Here is a 22,198-nt window from a genome sequence, read left to right as displayed (position 1 = left end):
TAGGCTACAAACTGGACCAGTGAGATTCCCCTATAAACAAATCTTCTAATGCTAATAATTAGTTACGTTTTGAACACGTGGGGAATGACATTCGAGGGGACCTGGCTCCTGTCCTCTTCCCTGGAGGAAGATCTTTGAAGTGAGAGCCTCTCTGGTGCATTCATGGGCTGTTTTTGCTGGAGGACTATTTTCTTCTTTTTAGCCAAAAGTGAACCTGATGGGGGAGGCTGCAAAGACGTAGGTTGGCCAACGGTGGATAGAAACTGCTGTACGTTTTATTCATTTTTCTCTTTCATGATTTTTTTATGTTGACTCCACTTGTGTATTACTTGCTTTTTCAAAATGGTAACAAAAGATAAAAGATTGAAACCTTCCAGATTTATCCTAAGTATTCCTTAATGTTTTCTGTTGTGACTGGTTAAGAGTTAATTTCTATATGTCTGACTGTTGTAAATGAAGCTGTGATACATGGCCAGTTATGGTTCATTTTATGCGAATTATCCTGTGACTAGCATATTTGCATTTTGCTCAGGGTGTTTCATCAAGGGGTAATTTAAGTAATAGGTGAGGTTGACATCTCGGCTGAAGTATGATATTGGTTTAGTTTTCATTGTACTTGGATAATAGCTCTATATTGCAAGCCTTTTGTATTACACAGTATCGTTTTAATTGTGACCAGAAATCACCCCACCTCTGGCCCGGCAGGATGAGAACTAGTGTCTTATTGCTGTTACCTTTCCCGTGGTCATTTGTCCTGGTCTAGAGCTTGAGGAAACCATGTGAAACCTGGTTGTTTAACAAATACTGTATGACTGACTCATTGTCATTTCCAAAAGTGAGAGCTGCTTGCTCATTCTTGGATTGTCAGCATGTGTATCACTGAATTTCAGAAATACATGAGCTCATTTTCACCAACCAGGGAGGAGATGTGCCATCCCTGTTGATGGTATCATTCAGACATTGTACTTATTCAAGCCATTGTAATTCTTTTAAATAGTTATAATTAATATTTTTATCAACTTCCAATCACTGATGAAATTGATATGATTTAAGATTTGTGTTTTTGTAATATATAGTTCGACTGTAAAAGCAGCATTTAATGGCTAAATTAGATATGATGGAAAAGAAACTTAAAAACTGACATTGTTTTTACCCAAAGCTGTTACTGTATAAGGATATATTAAGCAGGAATATATGACCTCTTCTTTAGATTGCTTATCTAAGTGGGAGGATTAAAAATCACACAATGCAACTTCGAGTCTCTTTACCTATTGAAAAGTACAATCATGTGGTGTTTAGTCATTGTATATAAGTGTTTGTATGCTATGTTTTGGAGAAAAAAAATTATGTTTTTGTCTAAATTACATGAATGTTCTATTTTGTGTAATAACTGTTTTTAAATAAGTCACTTTAAAACCTTGGCCTATGAACTTCGCCTTACCAATCATGAATCTAGATGAATGCTGTCTAGTTCTTGGTTCAATTTTACCTATTTTTATTTTTGGTTCACTGCTTGCTTGAGCATAGCTGGGATTTGTAGCCCATTTTCTAGGCTTATTGCAATCTCACTGTGGTATTTTATAGAAGCTATTACAACTGATAGGCTAGCTTCATGGCGTTGATGATACATGGCTTAGCCACACTAAAAGCTGCCTTTCCGCTCTAACCTGTAAAGAGGTGATTAAGTTTCCCTTGATGGAGACGCACTGTATATGCGTGTTTATCATGGGGCTTGGTACACTGGGTCATCGTGTGTTTTCGTGGTCTACGTTTTTTGTTTTTTGTGTTTTTTTTTGTATTCAAAATTTTACTGAAGACAACAGACCCCCTTCTGGTTTTCTTTTTCTCAACTGTGAATTGTCCTTATTTGTAACTTTTTGCTTTCAATAAAATCTTTGACTTGGATAAGGAAGGGAAGAGTTCCAGTTTGTGCTGATATTTTTGTAATTTCCTGTGTCGTTTTTGCTTACTTACATGTAGCTAAGCCCTTTAAACATTAATCTTACAGAACAGTCCTCTTTAGGCAATATCCATTATCCTTGTGATAAGAAATGAACTTAATTACCTTAGACTTTGACACTGGAAGGAGCTGATTTTCCGAGAAAGCTCAAGGTGTAGCTTTGGCACATTCAGCAGAATGGCAGCCAGGGGCTTCTTAAGTGAGCGCGTGAAGCCTGCATAAGACAGTGGTGCGGTGTATCGGAGCGAAATGGCCGCAGGGCCTTTAACAGAAATACTAGTCTGAACATTTTTAGGGGTAAGTTTTCAGTCACTTCTCCTTACTGGGGCTGGGTGTGTTCTGTGCCCTCACAGAGCCTTTTCCCGTTTAGGACTTGAGTCTTAGGTGATGAACACATAACCTAGTTTCGTTAATGTCTCTGTTTAAAGGTATTTAGTATGTATTGTTGTTGATGGATGAGCATTGAACTCATGGCTATTAGAACTCTAACCAAGGCTTGAACCAAGCTTCTGTAACATGGTTTTTCTCCACATGGCTCACTAAAGCTTTCTGGGCTTAGTAACAATGAAGACCCTTTTCAGCCTGTCCTCAGGGTCATTGAGAGCAGCAGAATCACAGCAGGGAATGAAATGCAGGAAGCAGCACTGAGCAGACCTTAGAGAGCACTTGCTTAGAGCAGCAGCAGCAGCAGCAGCAGCAGCACACGGGCCGCGGGCCTCAGCTGGGAACGCATGTCTGCCGCACAGTCCAGCTTCCCCGCTGAGCATCACAGCCTGAACCCTCTCTGAGTACTGACTGCGGAGTTGGAACTAAATTCTAACAAGGCAGATTTTCATATTTGAAATGTGCAAGTGGGAACAGGAATTGACTATTTGAACATTAGTAGAGAGTGAAGGGAGTTGTAGAAAATTTGCCGATTTTGAAATCACTTCTTTGTAGTTCCATTCTGGGTAATAATCACATTTTCTCTGCTTTTCTTTTGATAAATACAGCCTCTTCAGAAATACTATTAAAAAAATGTCGTTAGGCTTCATCTCAGTCTCATCTTTGATACACAGGGTCTACTAAGTGACAATGACATTACTAGTGTATGTTTTAAACATCAAGTTGTAACTTAAAGTACATTTGTGCCATGAGCCAAAGGGCAGAATTTGACCTTACACATTTATATTCATATTTGTTAAATAATTGAATTCCTATTGATATTTATAGTGCTTTGTATTTATTACAGCCTCTTTGGCTTATTCTGTATTTCATATTTCAGCTGGCCCTGTCTTTACTGTCATCTGCAGTGGATTATTTTAAATAAGTTTAGTTTAATTGGCACTGCATTAAACCAAAGCTCAAGTGCAAAACTGAAAGTCCCTCTTTCCTCACATCTCCCTTCTCTTCCACATTGCTGAGCTGTTCATTTGTATAGAGACCTAGTTGCTTATGAGATTTGAGTCTGGATCTCGTTTTTGGAACAAATTGTGCCTAATTATATGTGGGATACACTCAGGTAGATTCCTGAGAAGTTAATGTTGATAAGAAATACTGAACTGGATGTAGTGGTGGTACCCCTGTAATTCCAGTACATGGGAGTCTAGGCGTTCAGTGTCATTCTTGACTGTATAGCAAGTTTGAGACCAGCCTGGACTATGTGAGACTATATTCGAATAACTAAAATAGTAACCACAAAAAATCAATATTGCTTCCCTTGGTTAGAATAAACCTCTTATTTATTAGAGCCCAGCTAACTAGCCTTTCATTCCCTCCTAAAGTGAATTAAGCACAAGTGAACATTAATTCCAAGGAATGTCTAGGGACCATCACCCAGGAGATGAATGTCTTCTCTTTCTAGAGTTCATTAAGTGCAATTCAGAATGATAACACAGTAATGATGGCCCAGTCATTTCTGGGATATAGGACTTGCACATGGAATCCAAGTAACCTGACATGAGCTGATGATTCAACAGGTATTGCATCTATCCAATGAGTGTTAATCAAAATATGTTGTCTATTGAAAGATCTGAAAATATATAACACAGTTAAAAAATACAGTTCTTGAGAGTCAACGTAACTATTATATAAGGAGTTGTAAGTCACAGCGTTTTGGAAATGATTTTACAATTGTCTCAGGTTGAGTCTTTATGTCACAGATGAGAACCCATGCCGGGGTGGGGTGCTGCACTTACTCTGCCAAAGACGAGGGTCTCGTTTAATTCACTTCTTTTTAAAACGTTGTCAAATTTAAATATCTTAGAAAAAAGTTGTAATCCTCAGTTTTAATTGTCACGCCATACAAATGAGCACATGTTGGGTATTCCTAGCACTGTAGCCCAGAACAAGTAAGTCATCTGTGTGCGGAATGGGGAATCCGTTCCTTTTCAGGGAGACAGTGAATGCTGTGATGTCTCCTTTGATGAAGTCATGGGAAGGCTGGGCTCCATGAGAGGCATGCTACGGGCAGTCCTGCTGTGGTTCCTCTATGACGTGCTTAAATGTCATTTTGGTTTCTTTAGAGTAGAAGTATTTAATTTAGCCCTTTATAAGAACATGCCCATGTAAAACTAGGCTGTTTCAGGGAACTCTGTAAACTTTTCTATAATACTTGCCAAAAAAAAAAAGATTCGTTTTATGATAGAAAATAAACTGAGAATGAATTTGAAAACAACACAGAGCCAGTGTCCGTCACTCTAGCTTGATCACATGCTGACTGGTTACCAGGTCTTTTCAGAGGAATTCAGCAACCAAGTGTGTTATAATGACCCTTATGCATGGAAATTTCTATCCTTGACAGCATTTTTGGATAGTGCGTGGCATACCAAGAAGATGTATATTTAAATATATATGATGTATTTTCTGATGTGTTATGTTAATTTAGTTTTCATATCAATATCAGCTGGAGATTCATTTGTCACAATACAGCCATTTTTTTATCTTAGATCATTTGGAATAGAGGTAATTTTGTATCACAGAAAAGTACAAATTAATAAAATAATACTTAATACAAATTTTATTAGTGTATTTTATTTCCTTTAAATTCTCTTGTTTTTATTTTAATTAATATTTACTTTTCATAATTGATATTTAATAAGTCTAACAGGTTCATACTATTTTATTCTGTAGGATCAGTATTAATACTGATGTTCTTACTATAGTAAATATTGTTAGGAGTATAAACTATGTGTACATGTAAATGATGCAAGTGTGGTAGTGGTATTCATTTATTTTGTTGATTGCATCTAATTACTTGTTATAGTGTCCATATTTATTTTTAAAAACTCCTAGAATAAACTATATAAACATGCTCAATCTTTTTATTTTCTTTTTAAAAAAAAATATTTGAGAGAGAGAGAGAATGGGTACACCAGAGCTTATATGGCTTATGTGGATCCTGGAAAATTGAACCTAGGTCCTTTAGCTTCACAGGCAAGCATCTTAACTGCTAAACCATGTCTCCAGTCCAGATGCTCAGTTTTGACATGTCAGTGTTTGCAATCTGACCACATGTGTTTACATACATTTGAGTAGTTATGCTGCTCCTCTCACGGCTCAGGACAGGCGTGGCCTCATGTGTCACCATTTGGGTCTGTGATGCTTGGAGCCTGGATTCTGTGAGGTGAAGCCCTCTGCCAAGTCCTAGTTATGTGTCCTGACTGACCTGGCACTTGCAGTGCCCCTTCATGTAGGCTGGTGTCTATATCGTAAGCAATTTATTGGATTTTCCTATTGGTGTGCAAAAATTAATGCCACTGGGAGGTTTCTTCATATTGCTGTCACATTGCTAATAAATATAAATAAATCCTCTTTCTAAAGTAGTCTTCATTTTTGGTAGTGGGATTTGCTTCTTCACTATCTTGGATGGCAAGGCACACAGCTCGGGTGTGTGCCATAAGCAAAATCAGCTTTAAAATGGCGTACTACTTTCTTAGATCTGTCATCGTGACCTCGACTCCTCTCTGATTCTGCCTTTTGTCAGTTTCTGCTCATTCGTAGCGTCTTCTTACTAATCTTTCATGCCATCTAGTACTGGAACCTTCTAATCTGCCTTAGTTTCGTCTGATAAGTTTTGTCGTATTTTCTCCCCTTTTTTCTCCAATGGAGCCCATTATTCCTTCTGTTTTATAATGTGCTCTATAGCTGTCACATGGCAACTATAGCTCAGTGACAAAATTTTCTCTGTTCTGTTTCTTTCATTCTCTTGTTGACATCATGACTAAATTCTGGGAAGATGCATTACCTGGATTTGAGCAATGAGTTGAAGCTCAGTGCGTGGGCAATGCTCAAGCCTGAAGCAGCATGGGATATTCCAAACACTATGGAACTAGTGTTGCTGAGGTGGACAAGCAGGCACCAGTTAGATCATTGTGGCCTTGTCCTGTGAGTCCATTTCATATCTGGTCACATGGACATGTAGGTAACATTGGGTAGTTATATTTATGGATGTATCAAGAGTCTGGGTTCAGTATGTGTTTCCCAGCAGATAAGAAGCGCAGGCCCTGGACTCGAGTCTTTTTCTAGCCCGACACTCTCGCCGGTGTGAGCCGAGGGGCTCGTGGTGGAGAGCAGCAGTGCCCCAGCACTCGTAGCGCCTGCTCAGCGTAGCCCTGCGTGTCCCAGCGCCGAGCCGGGCCCGCCTGCTCTCCTGCAGCTTTCACTTGAGTGAATCCAAGCAGCCTCGGTTCGGGAGAGCAAGCAAGTGCAAAGGGCCATGGAGAAAAGTAAGTAATGCAATAGGGAATTTACCGGACCTGAAAGCCATTAAGGAAGATTTGCCGGCTAGCCTTGGTTCTTGTGCCGTTCTTCAGATGTCCCGCACAGTAGCGTGGGCGAGAGGCGGGTGAGCAGGACAGCCAGTACATCCGGAATCAGGTTGGATCCGGTTCAAGAAATCGAGTGACAAATTCATGTGTGGTATTTTGGATGTCGTCATATGAATGTACTGAAAATTAACATGTTAGGAACTCCAGTTCATTCTTCTGATGTTACGCTTGCTCACTTGTCTTTTATGCATAAAAGTACATAAAGGACCCTTTTTATCTTTTGGTGTATGTGTGTGGATAATAGGTGTGGTGTGTGTGTGTATCTGAGTGTCTATATTTGAGTGTGTATTGGTGTGTATAGTGTGTGTGTAGTGGAGCACCCATGCTTACACTGAGGTCAGAGGGAGATGCCGTTTGTCTTCCTCCATCACTCCTCTGTCCTACTACTCGCTTATCCTAGAGCTCCCCCCATTTTTTTCCCCACAGTTAGGTGAGCTGGCAAGGGGGCCTTCAGAGATTTCTTGTGGCCCTCCACAGCACTAGAGTCAGAGGCACAAGTCAGCCATGTCTGGCTTCTGGGTGGGTTTTGAGAATCAAGTCAGGTCGCCATGCTTGCTCAGCGAGCCCTCTTGCCCTCCGAGCCATCTGCCCAGCCCCGTTTCCAGCTTCTGAATATGTGTACAAACTCATCTTCAGACTATTTTAAAAGCTTTTTGTTTGCTCATATACTTAAAAATATTTTCTGTTGCTTATTAGATAAAGAGATAGAGGATGGGCATTTCAGCCCTGCAACAAACTCCACGTGCATGCACCACCTTGCCTATCTTGCTTTATGTGGATACTAGGGAATCGAACATGGGTCCTTAGGCTTTGTAGGCAATTGATTTAACTGCTGAGCCATCTCTCTAGCCCTTGTTTGCTTATTTTTGAGACAGGGCTTCATATAGCCTGGGATGACTTGAGAGTTCAGTCCCTGTCTAGCCAAAGATGGCCTTGAGTTCTTCTGCCTTATGCCTCAGCTTCCTAAGTGCTGGGATATAGTCCACCACAGCCCGCTTTCTATGGACTTCCTGTTAAACCTTTTTCAAGACATTGAGTTTGTAACTATATGATGTATTTATTTGTTTGTTTAGTTCCATATATTTATTTATTTTTGAATAGGACCCTGTAGTCCAAGAGCTTTGAGTTCATAATACAGCTTCAGGCTGGCCTCCAGATGACCCCGCTGCCTGAGACTCCCGCATGTTGGACTTTCCAGGAAGGAGCCATAATGCCTGGCTTTGCATGAAGTTTTTGAAAAACATTTTTAGATTAGTATGCAAAATCTTTCATTTTGTATCCTAAGAAACCTTTGCAATATGATCTAAAATTTTCTGTTTTTTAAGAAATTAAAGCTGGGCATGGTGGTTATGTATGTAATCCTAGCATTTTAGAAGTAGAGGCAGGAGAATGAATCACAGGAAACTTCTAGGCTAGATTGATGTATGTAGGGAGTGAATTCCAGGCTAGCCTGGGTTCTCTACTCAGTCTTTCTTCCCACCTGCCCTTGCTGATTGGTAAGCATTTGACTCCATGGAATAATCGCTCTCACCAACTCATAGATGGTAATGGTATCAGAGTTCTCATTATTTTTCTCTTTTTAACCAAAATCAGGGAAACATAAATGCTACAAACATTATACTTTTTCAGTCTTGTTCAACTCTGGCTTTCTCCTTTTTATGTTGCTGAAACAATGATTCTGCTGGTTTGGAAAACTCGGTTTTCTAACTTACCTTTAGAAGTGGTATGTACGTAATATCAGAAAGTCTAAAATCAATGATGGGTAGAACACTTACAAATAATATTTAACAAGCACTTTCTGCTGAAATCACTTATACATCTTCCAGCTGAAGGTCAGTTTACGTAACCGAGGATTCATGACAAGATTATTCAAGAGAAGGGTTCCCTTGTACTACTTAGCTAGTAGTTAGCGTATGCCTTCCAGGATGGGCATTCAAATGACTGGGAGACCATCCCAGCAGACATTGTCTGTAATTGTTGTGACATCACTTAACCTGAAATCATTATCAGGGTTTAGGAGAATAAAGTGGAAGTTGGATGAGGTTTTGTTGTCCTATTGCAAATGAGTTGGTCACAGTAGACGTGACTATATGGCTTTTTCCCCAGGAGTTGTTTCTCACAGTCTTGTATTTTGGCTCTGCGTTAGTCTCTTTGGTCTTTCTCTTCATTTTCCCGCTTCTCATCCATATCACATATAATTGCAAGTAAACATTTGTAAAACATACTTTGCCCATGTAATTCTCTAACCTAAACATAATCTCACTGACTATGATAGAATACAGTTTTTTTTTTCTTTCCATTTTCACTGCTCACTTTCTACCATTAGGCCCTCTCTGTTATTATCCCCTTACCCATGACAGGACAACCCCTTTCGTTAGATTCAGTGAATAGTTCAAGTTCTATACCCCATCTCTTTAGTTTTTCAAGGCAGGGTTTCACTGTAGCCCAGGCTGACCTGGAATTTACTATGTAATCTCAGAGTGGTCTTCAAGTCACGGCGATCCTCCTATCTCTGATTCCCGGATGCTGAGATTAAAGGTGTGTGCCTCCACACCCAGCTTCTATAACTCATCTTTAAATCCACTTCTTATTCTTCCCTCTTGTTCGATAACTCACGTTGGAAATGTCATTGTACCCTGTGTCTCATCATTCTTTCATTAATGGGTGACCAGTGATTTAATACTATTCCTTATGCTTAATTATGTAAGCCCCCAGTAATGGTAGTCAGGGCTCAGCACACATTATGCTTAGCAGTTCTTCAAACACTGATAGTGATTCACTAATGATGAGAGATTGGGGGGATGAATTTGGGTCCATCAGGTGTCTAGCCATTGTAGTTGAACTCCATACCCAGGCACCACCATGTGCATGTAGCTTATGTGGGTTTCTGGGAAATCGAACCTGGGTCCTTAAGTTTCATAGGCAAGCTCCTTAACTGCTAAGCCATCTCTGCATCCCTTAAGGGAGCTTTTCTACAGCTAATTAAGTTGTCATTGTGACATTAAGTAACAGCAACTTTTCCATTATGTATGGGTATCATGAGTTCATTGTTTTTCCTTTTTTTAAAAAAATATTTATTTGTGGGTGGGGGGAAGCACACAGGCAGAGAGGGAGAGAATGGCATGCCAGGGCTTTTAGATGCTGCAAATGAATTCCAGATACATGCACCACTTTGTGCATTTGGCTTATGTGGGCACCTGGGGAATGAAACCTGGGGTCCTTTGTCTTTGTAGGCAAGCACCTTAACTGCTAAGCCATCTTCTCCAGCCCTCTTCATTGTTTTTCATTTTTTCTGAAGATGGCTCTGCATCAGGTCAAGAGGGGGTCAGAGTTCTTTGTGTCAGCCAGTCACTGTGGACATTGACTTTGCAGAATTCTGTTGAATTTCCATGGTCTCATAATAATATGTCATAGGAACAAATAGTCCTTCAATTTAATGTTTTCATGAAATAAAATTTGAGCTGCTGAGAAATAGCATATGTCAGTGATATGTGACTGTGGTCTGAGGAAGAGGCTCTAGGGATCAACTTAAAAGCCTTCTCCATAGCTGCCAGTTGAAAAGGTGGTCCAGACCTCCGCTGTCAGAGCATCCTGGGGTCTGCTGGCTGTTGATTGCCATGTCTTCACACCATTTCATCAGAACTGCCTCTGGTCTTGCGTCCCTGGCTGGCTTTCTTGCGTGTGCTCTTTGCCCTTGTGCAGATGACACTTTATTCTTTTATTGGTGTTTTCGTGGAGCTTTGTGAGAAAGCTGAAATGATAGTACTATCACTAATGTATTTCCTGGGAAGTTCTACCTGTTTTTTATTTTGATGATTTTACAAAGTAATAGATATGAAGGCTTTGAAATTCAAACAGGACAAAAAATAATCTAGAACAGTGTCCTTAGAAGTGCACCTTGGAGTGTACATTGTAATAAAATGTCTGAGATACCACAAGTACTACCCAGATTTTCATTTATTTTACAGTACAATTCATATTATTAAATAGCTTATATTTTAGCAACCTTTCTGATAAGGACAACATATTTATCACAGTAATTTCTAACATTAATATTTTATCATCTGACTGTGTTTTAATATCTTAGTATATTAATTTATTAATTAATGTTCACAAAATGTCTAGTGAGGTTAACATTATCTTCTCCATTTTATAGACTAAGAAACTGAGGGAAAGAGGGCTTAAATGACTTGCATAAGGCCAGAGCTAGTAATTGGTACTGTCAGGATTTAAACTCTGATCCTGTGGCCCACTTCTCAAGGACTTACAGGTCTAAATATCCAGACTTGCCTGCAAGATACAGAATTGTATATTTCTTGTATGAACATTGGATGGACCTAATGGCTCAGCTCACTAAATTAGCTCTTTTGGTAAATTTACTGAATATATTGGGCAAGTCATTTTTTTATTTGCTTGACCAAATTAAATCTGTTCAGTTGTATGCGTTTTATTTTTCAGTGTGATAGCTTTTCCTCTGTAAACGTTTTCGTCTTTCCTTCTACTTTACCCCACCTACATGCAAATATTTTCTATTCTAAAAGGTTAATAAATAATCAAATTTTGAATCCTATTTAATGTTTTAAAAGCTACACCCATATAATCTCCATACTTCCATTATATTAATATTATCACAATCCATATTTTCTAAGTTCTGAAGTATAGACTTTAGATCATTAACGTCCACTAATAAAGATCCCTAGCAGGGGCTTTTGAACGCTCTGTTCTTCTACAAATGCAAATTTCTAGAAATTGTCCATTTTCTGTACTTATAGTTGTAGCTATAGTGATTTTCCTTCTTTTTTTTCTTTGTTTTTTTTTGTTTTTTGAGGTAGGGTTCCACTCTAGCCCAGGCTGACCTGGAATTCACTATGGAGTCTCAGGGTGGCTGGTGAGCTCACAGTGATTCTCCTGCCTCTGCCTCCCATGCTGGGATTAAATGTGTGCACCACCATGCCCGTCACGTGATTTTCCTGTTTAAATAGTAACTTAAAACACGCTGAGACTTGAAGCTTAAATTTCTTGTCAGCTTACACAGGTTACCTGATCAGAATCTGATTGGGTTCTGATTCTGAGGAAAAATTCAGAAATTTTTTTCTTGAGTGATAAATTTATTCTTTGAGATTATTGCAGAGTTTATAGAAATAAATACTTTGGTCAAGTCACAAACTTGGCAGTAGTTTCTTTCATGTGTAATTAATACCAGACTTTTTCTCCTTTGACTAACTTAACTTCCTCTCAGTGTCCCCAACATTAGTACAGCTGGAAGCCTGTGATGCCCTCTTGGAGTCTCAGCTCTCCGGAATCTGAGGCTGGAGCATTACTTCATGGCTAGTCTGAGCTATAGGATCATGTCTCAAAAGATAGCAGTAAAATACCTAACAAAAAACACTAATTGCATGTCCTCCAGTTTCTCCCAGTACATACCCCAGTATGTAACGTCACGGTGTAACACTGAGTGGAGGGCAAGGAGGGAAAAGCAGACAAATTGTATATGAAAAGGGGAAGGTACGTTTTTCACACACACACGCTTTTCAAATTATCTAATTTCTGAGAGAATGTAAACTTGTTTTCACAACAGTTGTAATTATGAATTTCATTAAAAGTGAATTAAGAAATGAATATGTATGAAGAAATTAGATGCTTTAACCATGGATATATAGCATCACATTGTCTTGAGTGAATTATACACTTTACTCATTTCTGGGCCATTTGTTTTATATATAGATTAAGTGTGGATAATTACTCATTTGACAGGTTATTTTATTACTTTGATATATTTCAAAATACCACATGTAGTTATAGGGTGATTATTGTAATAATTTGAGTTCATTAATAACAAATATTAATACTTTATAAAAATTCAGGTTTAAAACTTGGAATTTGATTTTGTTTAATGAGCTTTACTGAATTTTGATTTACTAATATACTATTTAAATTGTAAGTTTTAATTATTTTTAATCCTACATGTTAAATATAAAAAATTGTAGCTGTTTTAAATTAACTATGCTTTTGTCCAGTCTTTTGTAGGGAAAGCAAGTCAATTTTTGCCTTTGTTTCACTTGTATTAAACAACTATAAATTAATTTTATTTAGGAGAAATATGCATTGCATATCGTAAGATTTATGTTTACTTTCATAGATCACTTCTGCACGTGATCAGAGCATCAGTAATTATTCTCCGATGTGACTAGAACGCTGTCTGACAATCGTGCATGCCTTAGGTGGATATTAGATGATTACACTGCTTTGGAAATATTTGCATACTCATTAAGATTCATTACCTGAGGGAATAAAATTAAAAGATCCTAGTTAAATGTCATTTTTTAATGCTCATTTAAACAATATTTTGTTCTGTTTTTCAGTAAGGATCCATGATAGTGATTGAAAGTGCATTTTACCTGCTCTTAGCTTGTTGTAGAGAGCATATCTCTCCTGACTTTGTAATGCATTTTATTTAATTTTATAGTTTTTATGATATACCATATATTAGAGATTGCCAAAAATATAGAAAAATTTTAGAGAACATTTTTGGATTTGATGGATTACCACTCTTGAAAGGGAAACAAAACACTAAATATTTCTAATCCTGCATTATTTACCGCATGGGTGCTTAAATGCTACTTTCAGGCTCATAAAATTAAAAGGGAGAAATCTGCCAACTGTAGCAGGAATTGGATTTAGGAAGAGTGGTACAGAGCCAAAATATTGCTACAGAATTAAATGTCAAAAATCTTCTTTAATAGTAGATATATAGTTCACAGTGCTTGGTCATGATTAATACATTTAATCTAAATCACTGAAAGTTGCACTCTCCTTTTCCATAAAATACAATAGGACACAAATCAGTTTTACTGTAGATGGATAACAATTGGAAAATAATGCATCTTCCCGCCCAATAAATTGTCAGTTATACCTTTTAACTAAAATCAATTCATCTTTCCAAAATTTATTACAATTTCTAATAATAAATCTCCTCAAATGTTTATTCATTTGGGTTTTTTTGATACATTTGTGCCACTTTTGCTATGGTCGAATGTTTTCTCTTTTGATTCATTGTAAATTAGAAAATCTATTTTGAGTCAATTTTCTAGTTAAGAAGTTAAAATCTATAACCTAGCACCTTTTTTCACTCTCCTTTGTACATTTTAATACCCTTGAACCTGAGCTTAAATGCAACACAGTAAATTCTTTTTTAGAAGGAGATTAAAAGACTTTTCACTGTAACTTCTCAAGCAAAGGGCCGGATTTCATAAAACAAGCACTTAGATATTTTATATGATAGTGACCATAGATTAATTTTGAATCCAGGCAGGGTTGGACAAAGGTCCATTGAGCTGTGCCATCATTATCATGTAAGTATACACAAACAAAAGGAAATAACCTTGTGAATCAGGATCCAGTATTGATCATAATGAGATCCTGCTTTTATTTAAGTCATTAAAAAGTAGCCTTCAAAGTAAGTCGAAATATGCAGCTATCTCCCACCAATGTCTTACACAGATGATTCCCCTTTCAATCTCTAATGTAAGTATACATTTTTATTCTCTAATTATACATTTCATATTGTTCCTTCATAATGTATCTTGAGAAATCATATGGGCTTTTCCACAAACATTACATTCTTAGAATACAGTTATCATTTTTTTTAAAGCTGATACAGAACACAAACATTTCCCATTCTTTTTGCTCTTAAACATTTTTTCTGATACTGTATAGTGAACGTTCTCTCTGGTCAATTTAATTTTATACTGTCTTTAGTTTTTTCACAAGACATTCATAGACTGCCATCCCTGATTTTCTACCTCCACTTCTACTGTACTTTCCTGTAGAATTTAAAAATGAAAAAGTATCAGTTTATTTTCTTACTAACTTAAGAAAAATATACAGGTAATCAGAATGTCCTGGGACAGGGTGTTAAGCTTTTTAGGATCTATCAACTGAAGTAGATACAGTAGAACAGTAACTTTACAGACTGGCTTCTACTAAGAATGAAGGTGACATTAGCTAGCTTGAATGAAACCAGTAACTCATTGCAAATGTATGTGATTACAATCATATAACATGATATTGACTAATTTAGCAGATAAGAAACATAATTTATATGTCTAGAATGGCCTAAGTAGAGTTTATTATTTGGACAAAACACATTGAAGAAGTGGATTTTTTTCTAGTGCATAGATTGGTCTTTACTTACCTAGGTCCTTGCAGTCCTCTTATTTATCTCAGTGAAATACTTGAGTAAATAGGTGTTAACTTGATAGCTGGGGCATTCACTGTGCAGGCATGATAACCTGTGTTTGGATCCTAAGCACCCATGTAAAATGCTGGACACATGCTGGTGATCCCAATCAGAGTGGAAACCAGAGGATCCCTTGCACATGCTGGCTAGCTCTTCTAGATGAATTTGTGAGCTCTAGGTTTAGTGAGAGACCTTCTTTTAAAAATGCACTTATAAGTACTCACACATAAGATAAAGTGGAGAGCAATTGAGGAAGACACTTGCCATCAACACACACTCATTATACACATGAATACTGCACACAGGTACATATGCAAAAATAAAAAGTTGTGAACTTATTGAAATTATTTATTTCTTTATTTGCAAGCAGAGTGTGGGAGAGAATGGGCCTGCCAAGGCCTCTAGTCCTTGCAAATGAACTCCACATGCATGCACCACTTTCTGGCTTTACATAAGTACTGGGGAATTGAACCTGAGTCATTAGGCTTTACAGGTAAATGCCTTAACTGCTGAGCCATCTCCAGCACCTGAAATTTTCAATATAGTTTCTTTAAGATATGCTATTCATCAGAGATAACCAAACTAAAGTCTATATTTGGAAATTACAGATTTTAATGAATTCAACATGCTATAAAAACTGAAAAGTAATCTCTGAGTTATTTATACATTGCAGTTTGTTTCTCATATTACATTAAGCGTGGCAATCAATATATTTAAGGAAAAAATGAACAAATATCTAATGCTGTGCCTTTCTTTTCAAATTCCTCTAGTAGCATTTATTTAGTGGTGAGGCTTCTGAGCCTTTGACTTCTAATTAACTCCTTTAACGCCAAAACAGCAGTAAGTGTGTTTGCCACAGGACCAAAGTTAGCTTTCAGTTTGCTCTCCTGGGCCTCCCTCACGGCTGCATCCTGAGTAAGCCATCCGTACGTGTTTCAGCTGCTGTCCCAGCCCTCCATCTGTCCTCACAGCGCTGCTCTGTGTCTGTGGAACGCTCTTTGTGAAGATGCGTCTTAATTACCGTCTCCTGAAGGCTTCCCCTGCAGAAAGCACTGCTCTTCCTTCCAACCTGTTACCTTTCCTGTAACCTTACCATTGGCAGTACTGCGCGCTACTCTTCTGGAGTAATACACACAGCATAGAACAGTATCATCCTCAAGCCCATGATTTACTGTGCCTGTGATGAGTAAATAAAGTGTTTGAGCTTCAGTTTCCTCATCACTAAAGTAGGAATGCTTGAAGGTCAGATGAAATAATGTATGTCATTTTTGTAAACTATAAATTAACTCTTAACATTCATTTATTTATTTATAGTAGTTTCATACTGGAAACTGCATTCCCTATTATAGTCAATGCAAAGTATTTTAAGAATTGTAGCAGCTAGAAATAGGAATAGAACCCTATTTGCTGGTCAAACACTGGTATACATCTGTCCAACCTCACCCATCAGGCAAAATATAATATATGTCATTGCATTTGTATAAAACACGGCATGAATAAGAATTTAGGGAGGGTCCATAAGTGGGTGACGAAGTGTGTAATGTGGGCAGCTGCAGAGATGGCTCAGTGTGAAAAGTGCTGACATGCATGCACGCATGAGGACCTCAGTATGGATTCTAGAACCCATGTCAAAGGTGGGCATGAGTCCTTGCCTGGGGGGAGGGGTGGTTGGCACTAGAGAAAAGAGGTTTCCTGAGGAATAGAGCTCCACTGAAAACACTTGTCTTAAAAAAACAGTAACCTGTATGGACCTGTTAGCAGAAGTAAAATATAAAGTGGACAGCAATTGAGGAAACCACCTGATATTTACCTGTGGCCTCCACACACATACTTTCTCAAGCCTACACACATAGATGCTAAAAAAAAAAAAAAAAGAAGTGTGTAATATGGGAGTGGAAAGACTTTATATACATACATAGATCATAGTTTACCTTTTGGGCCACTGTCAGTGGGGAACGCTGGCACTTTCTGAAAAGCTGCATTTACCCCTGTCCTTGTTGCTTTTGCATGCCCACTAGATAGAGCAGGGAGTTCAAATCTACTCCCCAATCTAAGCTGTCTTAAAGAAAAGAACCCTCAGGCTCCTAAGGGTAGTGAATCCAAAGATAAACTCCATATAGCATTTATCCTGAGGGGTTCTGTTGAAATATTTAGTCAGCTTCATGTACTCGTTCAACTTTGGCAAAAATTAAGTTCCAGGTCTTTCACAATACTCATAGGCAGCCTATATAGATTTAAAGAAATGATATACATTAATGATATACTATATAGATTTAAAGAAATAATATACATTAATGTATTAAAATATTTGGTCCCTGATTATCCTAATCATGTGAATCTTGGAAAAACTTTTTCTTGACTTTGCTGGGATCCAAATCGTCCTTTCTAGTTCTACATCCTGTTTCTGTCCAGTCCATTATTAACTCACATGACTAAGAAGGGCCTGGTGACTGGTTCCCTACCTCCCGCTGTTCCCTCCTAGTCTGTCTCTAACCCAACACAGCTCAGCATACACGCATGGCATCAGGACTTGACATTGGTCTCCTGTGTTCACTGTCTTCTAGATCCTCTGTGGTTTGGTCAGGTCCCTTCCTTCTACTTCTGGTCTCCATACTTTAAGATCTTGCATTTATAAAAAGCATTATTTTATTCCAAATGAGAGAATGAGAGAAGCATTTTGTTGTCAGAAACACTAGATGAGGCAGTTTACATAGCTCTGAAGGATTCTGATACATGTTTCAACAGACGCTTTATTTAGAGAAATGTAATTGGTAGTCTTCTCTCCCTCCCTCCTCCTTTCTTTCTTCCTTAAAGATAATTTCTACAACTCATATTTTGGTGAATGCTGTTGGGAACCTATTTGAAGTCAGGAAATATAGATCCTCTTCCTGTTTCTCTGTTATGTATGGTTGAGATAAATTGATTGGAAGGTCAGAAAAGCATCTACTCTAAGCCTCTAAGCACCCTAAAACTCATTTCCTCTTTCTTCATATGATTAGCCCAAAGGAACTTTACTTCATGCAAGTGTGCACTATAAAAAATAGTGAAATAAAATGTGTGTGAAATAGTATTTAAATGTGATATAATTTATAAAAATTAAGAATATATATATATATTATAGACAGACATGTTTTCTGTTTGTTTGGTTTGGTTTGATTGGGTTTTACGTGGTAGGGTCTCACTCTAGCTCAAGCTGACCTGGAATTCAGAATGTAGTCTCTAGGTGCCCTGGAACTCATGATGATCTTCCTGCCTCTGCCTCCCAAGTGATTGAATTCAAGGCATGTGCCATCACACCTGGCTAGACATGCATTTTCATTTTAGAAAAAGAGTGGTCTGGTGGGCTTCCCATATGGCTTAAGAAACGGAACTCAAAGCTCTCGTAGTAAGGCCCCACAGGTAAGTCTTACTAAAGGGAGCAACTTTCCTTGCTGTCATGCTTTATGTGGAGTTTAATAGTAGATTGTCCAATGCTTGTGCTATGCAAATACAATATGTTGAATATTTGGATTTTCCCAATGTTTGCTATTACCAACAGTATTTCCAGGCATATGGCTAGAAGCACTGAAGAGTGGATATCTCCAAAACCTGGAATCTAGCAGTGGGATGAACATGACCATCCATGGGATTCTCTAGGGGAGTAGAGGAAGGTCCAGGAGAAAGCATAATGCAAGGTCGCATTCCTGTGACTGTGGGCCACACAGGCCCAGTGAAAGCTGGTGTTCAAATTGCATTCAGTATCTTGATGAATGGAAACTTTAGTAATAGTCTTTATTTCGTAAAATCTCTTGTGCATCATTTCAATAATCTATCTGCCATCAGCTTTCTTTAGTCAATGGCTTCCTGGTGTTATTGATTGCTTATTTCATATCCTCTTTATAGTCTTTTGTTTTAGGTGTGTATTTTGCAAACAGCTTATGGTAGGACTTAAATATCATGTACATGTGATAGTTGCAGGGCTAGAGATATGGCTGGCTTGGTGGCTAAAGGTTGTTTTTTTTTTGCAAAGCCTGATGACCTGGGTTCAGTTTTCCAGTGTATATATAAAGCCAGATGTACAAAGTGGCATATGTATCTAGAGTTTGTTTGCAGTGGCATGAGACCCTAGTGCACCCATTCACTCTCTCTTTGCAAATAAATAAAAATCTTGCAAAAAATATATTGTTATTTATTGTGTTTCTTATATTCATGGGCTTATTTCTATTATTATACTTCACATTTTCTATTTTGTTCTCTTTTTTTTAGTGTGTGTATATGATATGTTTGTGTAGATGTACTATGCACGTATGTGTGGAGGCCAGAGGACGACTTCACTCATCTGCCTTGTTTCTTGGAAGCAGGTTCTCTCACTGAACCTAGCATTCACAGCACTTTTCTGTTTGGCTGGCTGACAGGGAACCCCATTGATTTTCCTGTCTCTCCTTTAGAACTTGGATTTTGGGCATGTATGACACACTTGGGTTTTCATGGGTGCTAGGGAATAAACTTTGAACTTTATGCCTGCACAGTAAGTGCTCTTACCTTCTGAACATTTTCTCCAGGCCCTTTATCTTCATTTTTGAATGATCTCTTAAAATTACTTTTTATTTCTATCTTCCTCATTCCCTCATTTTAATTCAAATTTCCCCTTCCATTCCATTAATTGAAAGCAGGTAGCTGGGTTAGCTGTCTCACTACTTCTTTTCTTTTTCTTTTTTTAAGTTTAAAAAATTTTTGTTTTACTCAGTGAATACAGGCAAGTTGGTGCCAATGTTAGCCTCCTCCCTGTCCTCCCCACTCCACAGGGACCCTCCTAGTAGGGGAATGTGGGTTGTGCATTGTGGGGTTAGCCACCAGTTATGGGTAGGAGGCAATGTCTCTGTATCATGACCCAATGTGTGGCTCTGACATTCTTTCCACCCCCTCTTCTGCAAATTTCCCTGAGCCATGTTGGGTTTATTTTAGGTCTGCTTCAGTGTTGAAAGCTTGGGAGCCTCTGTCTCTGGATATCTGGTTTGGTAGGGGTTGATTGTTCTCTGTGTCTATCTCCTTCACCATTGTGCTGGTTTCCAGTTTGCCAAGAAAACAGCATTCTTGCATGTTTCTCCAATTCCTTAGTTTCAGCTGGGGCCCTTTTGAGGTATGATGGGGTGGTTCTCTCCTTAGGATTTGTGTCTATCTGAAAAAGAGAAGCAGATTCTCCAATGGAGAATAAATTAGCACCAAATAAATGTGATAATCATTATTTTTTAGAGAGAGTATAATAGGCCCACTTGTAGCCACCAATTGGTGGGAGCGTGATAGTGGAAAGAGGGCTCATTTTTGGATATAGTTCTGACTTGTTTCCCAGCTCCAGCTATGGGTTCTGTTCCACTGAGTGAATCAGTTAGCCAAATCGAGAACAATTGGTTTCCCACCATGGCTATGTGCTACTGTTACACTTGTGTGAGCATCATGTCAGGTTTGCTGCTAAGAAGTTTAGACCATGAGTTGCTCGGAAGATATTGGTCATTTTCCCCCAGTCATTCATGTAGCACCTTCTGGCACTAGATGCGCTGTCTTGGGACTGACTCTCTTCCAACTTCCAGCCTTGTCACTTCATGTTATGTGCCAACAGTTTATGGTGTCTTCAGCAGACCTTTGGTAGGTCATCAAGCACTCTGACAGAAATCTGTGTTTTTTGGGGGGGAACCTTGTATGTCTTTGATCAGAAGCTGATTGTGGATGGTACCCACCTGCTGGTACTGGAAGTTACAGATCAGCGCCCAAGAAGACAAGGAAGAAAAAAATAAGAGATATAAAAGGGATAGAGGAGCCGGGCATGGTGGCACACACCTTTAATCCCAGCACTCTGGTGGCAGAGGTAGGAGGATCGCTGAGAGTTCAAGGCCACCCTGAGACAACATAGTGAATTCCAGGTCAGCCTGGGCTAGAGTGAGACCCTACTTTAAAAAAACAAAACAACAAAAATAAATAAATAAAAGAGATAGAGAGATGAGAGAAAAGGAAGAGAGAGAGAAACAAATAGGAGGAGATAAAGGTCAGTTTTCAACAGACCCTCTCCAGGGCCTTGTGAATCAGTTTGTTCCCTCTAAAGACCTGCTGAAGGTTCAACCATTTGGTTTGTCTTGTAGGATGTATAGGGTTTTTTTTTTTTGTTGTTTTATTATTTAAAAATATTTTATTTTATTTATTTATTAGAGAGAGAGAAATACAGAAATAGGCAGGGAGAGAGAGAGAAATGGGTGCTCCAGGGCCTCCAGCCACTGCAAACAAACTCCAGATGTGTGTACCCCCTTGTGCATAGGATATAGAGTTTTAAGGTACCATTGCCGTTTGGGTCCGGTTTTGTGTCCCCCTCCCTTCCCACCCTCCCTATTGTCCGGCCCTTCAGATGCCTGACAGGTAGTTGGCCACTTGGGTAGATTCAAGTTGGGAGCTGTAGCTGAGTGTCGTGCTTCTTCTGAAGTCACTGAGATTGCTGAGTGTAGAAGCCGCTGTTCAAATCTAATGATAGTATTCTAACCTGTCCTGAATGACACAGCAGTGTCACGCAGGACCTGTGGACACCTTCGACCCCCCCCCCCCCCCCCCCCCGCCCCGTCAGTCCTCGTCTTGCTCTCCTGTTTGCTCACACTGGAACGCTGTATGTTTGGTGCAGGTTTGGTACACGGCTTTTATTTCTGTGTACAGGGTTAGTAGATCACTCCTTCCATTGTACCATACACTTCCAACCAACCTTTCAAGATTGTTTTTCTTCTTTCAGGATGCTCTTTGAAGTTACCTAAGTAAAATTTGGGACATGTGATTTTGGGTTAAATGATTTTTCTTAACAGCTGGCAAGACCCTCTTCTGTCTTCTGGCCTTCATTGTTGCTATAAGAATTCTGTGGTCAGACTAATGATAGGTACTATATTTTATGTTTTCCTCCCTGGCTTTTTTGTTCTTATTGTTTTGTCTTTTGAGGTAGGATCTCATTCCTGCCCAGGCTGACCTGGAATTTACTTTGTAGTCTCAGGGTGGCCTCAAACTCACAGTGATCCTCCTACCTCTGCCTCCTGAGTGCATGGATAAAGGTGTGTACCACCACGCCTAGCCTTCTTGGCTATTTTTTTTAAAATTTTTATTTATTTATTTATTTGAGAGCAACAGACACAGAGAGAAAGACAGAGAGAGAGAGAGAGAGAATGGGCGTGCCAGGGCTTCCAGCCT

At 38.7% G+C, this 22,198-nt stretch overlaps 1 protein-coding gene across 11 annotated transcripts in view; it reads left to right on the top strand.

Moving 5' to 3' along the window:
* The window catches only part of Gpatch2 (G-patch domain containing 2), a 176,109-nt gene that overhangs the window by 21,155 nt on the left and 132,756 nt on the right, over positions 1 to 22,198 (top strand). Inside the window, exon 6 of one of the 11 annotated variants that reach the window (XM_045149820.1) lies at positions 4 to 4,624. The exons of the other annotated variants lie outside the window; for them this stretch is intronic. Within the exon in view, the coding sequence (XP_045005755.1) occupies positions 4 to 36 (33 nt within the window). The 3' untranslated portion in view covers positions 37 to 4,624. Of the gene's footprint in view, positions 1 to 3; positions 4,625 to 22,198 lie in introns of those variants that run through there. 11 annotated transcript variants of the gene reach the window in all.

Source organism: Jaculus jaculus, chromosome 1, assembly GCF_020740685.1.
Source record: "Jaculus jaculus isolate mJacJac1 chromosome 1, mJacJac1.mat.Y.cur, whole genome shotgun sequence".
NCBI lineage: Eukaryota > Metazoa > Chordata > Mammalia > Rodentia > Dipodidae > Jaculus > Jaculus jaculus.
This window is presented reverse-complemented; position numbering and strand designations above follow the sequence as displayed.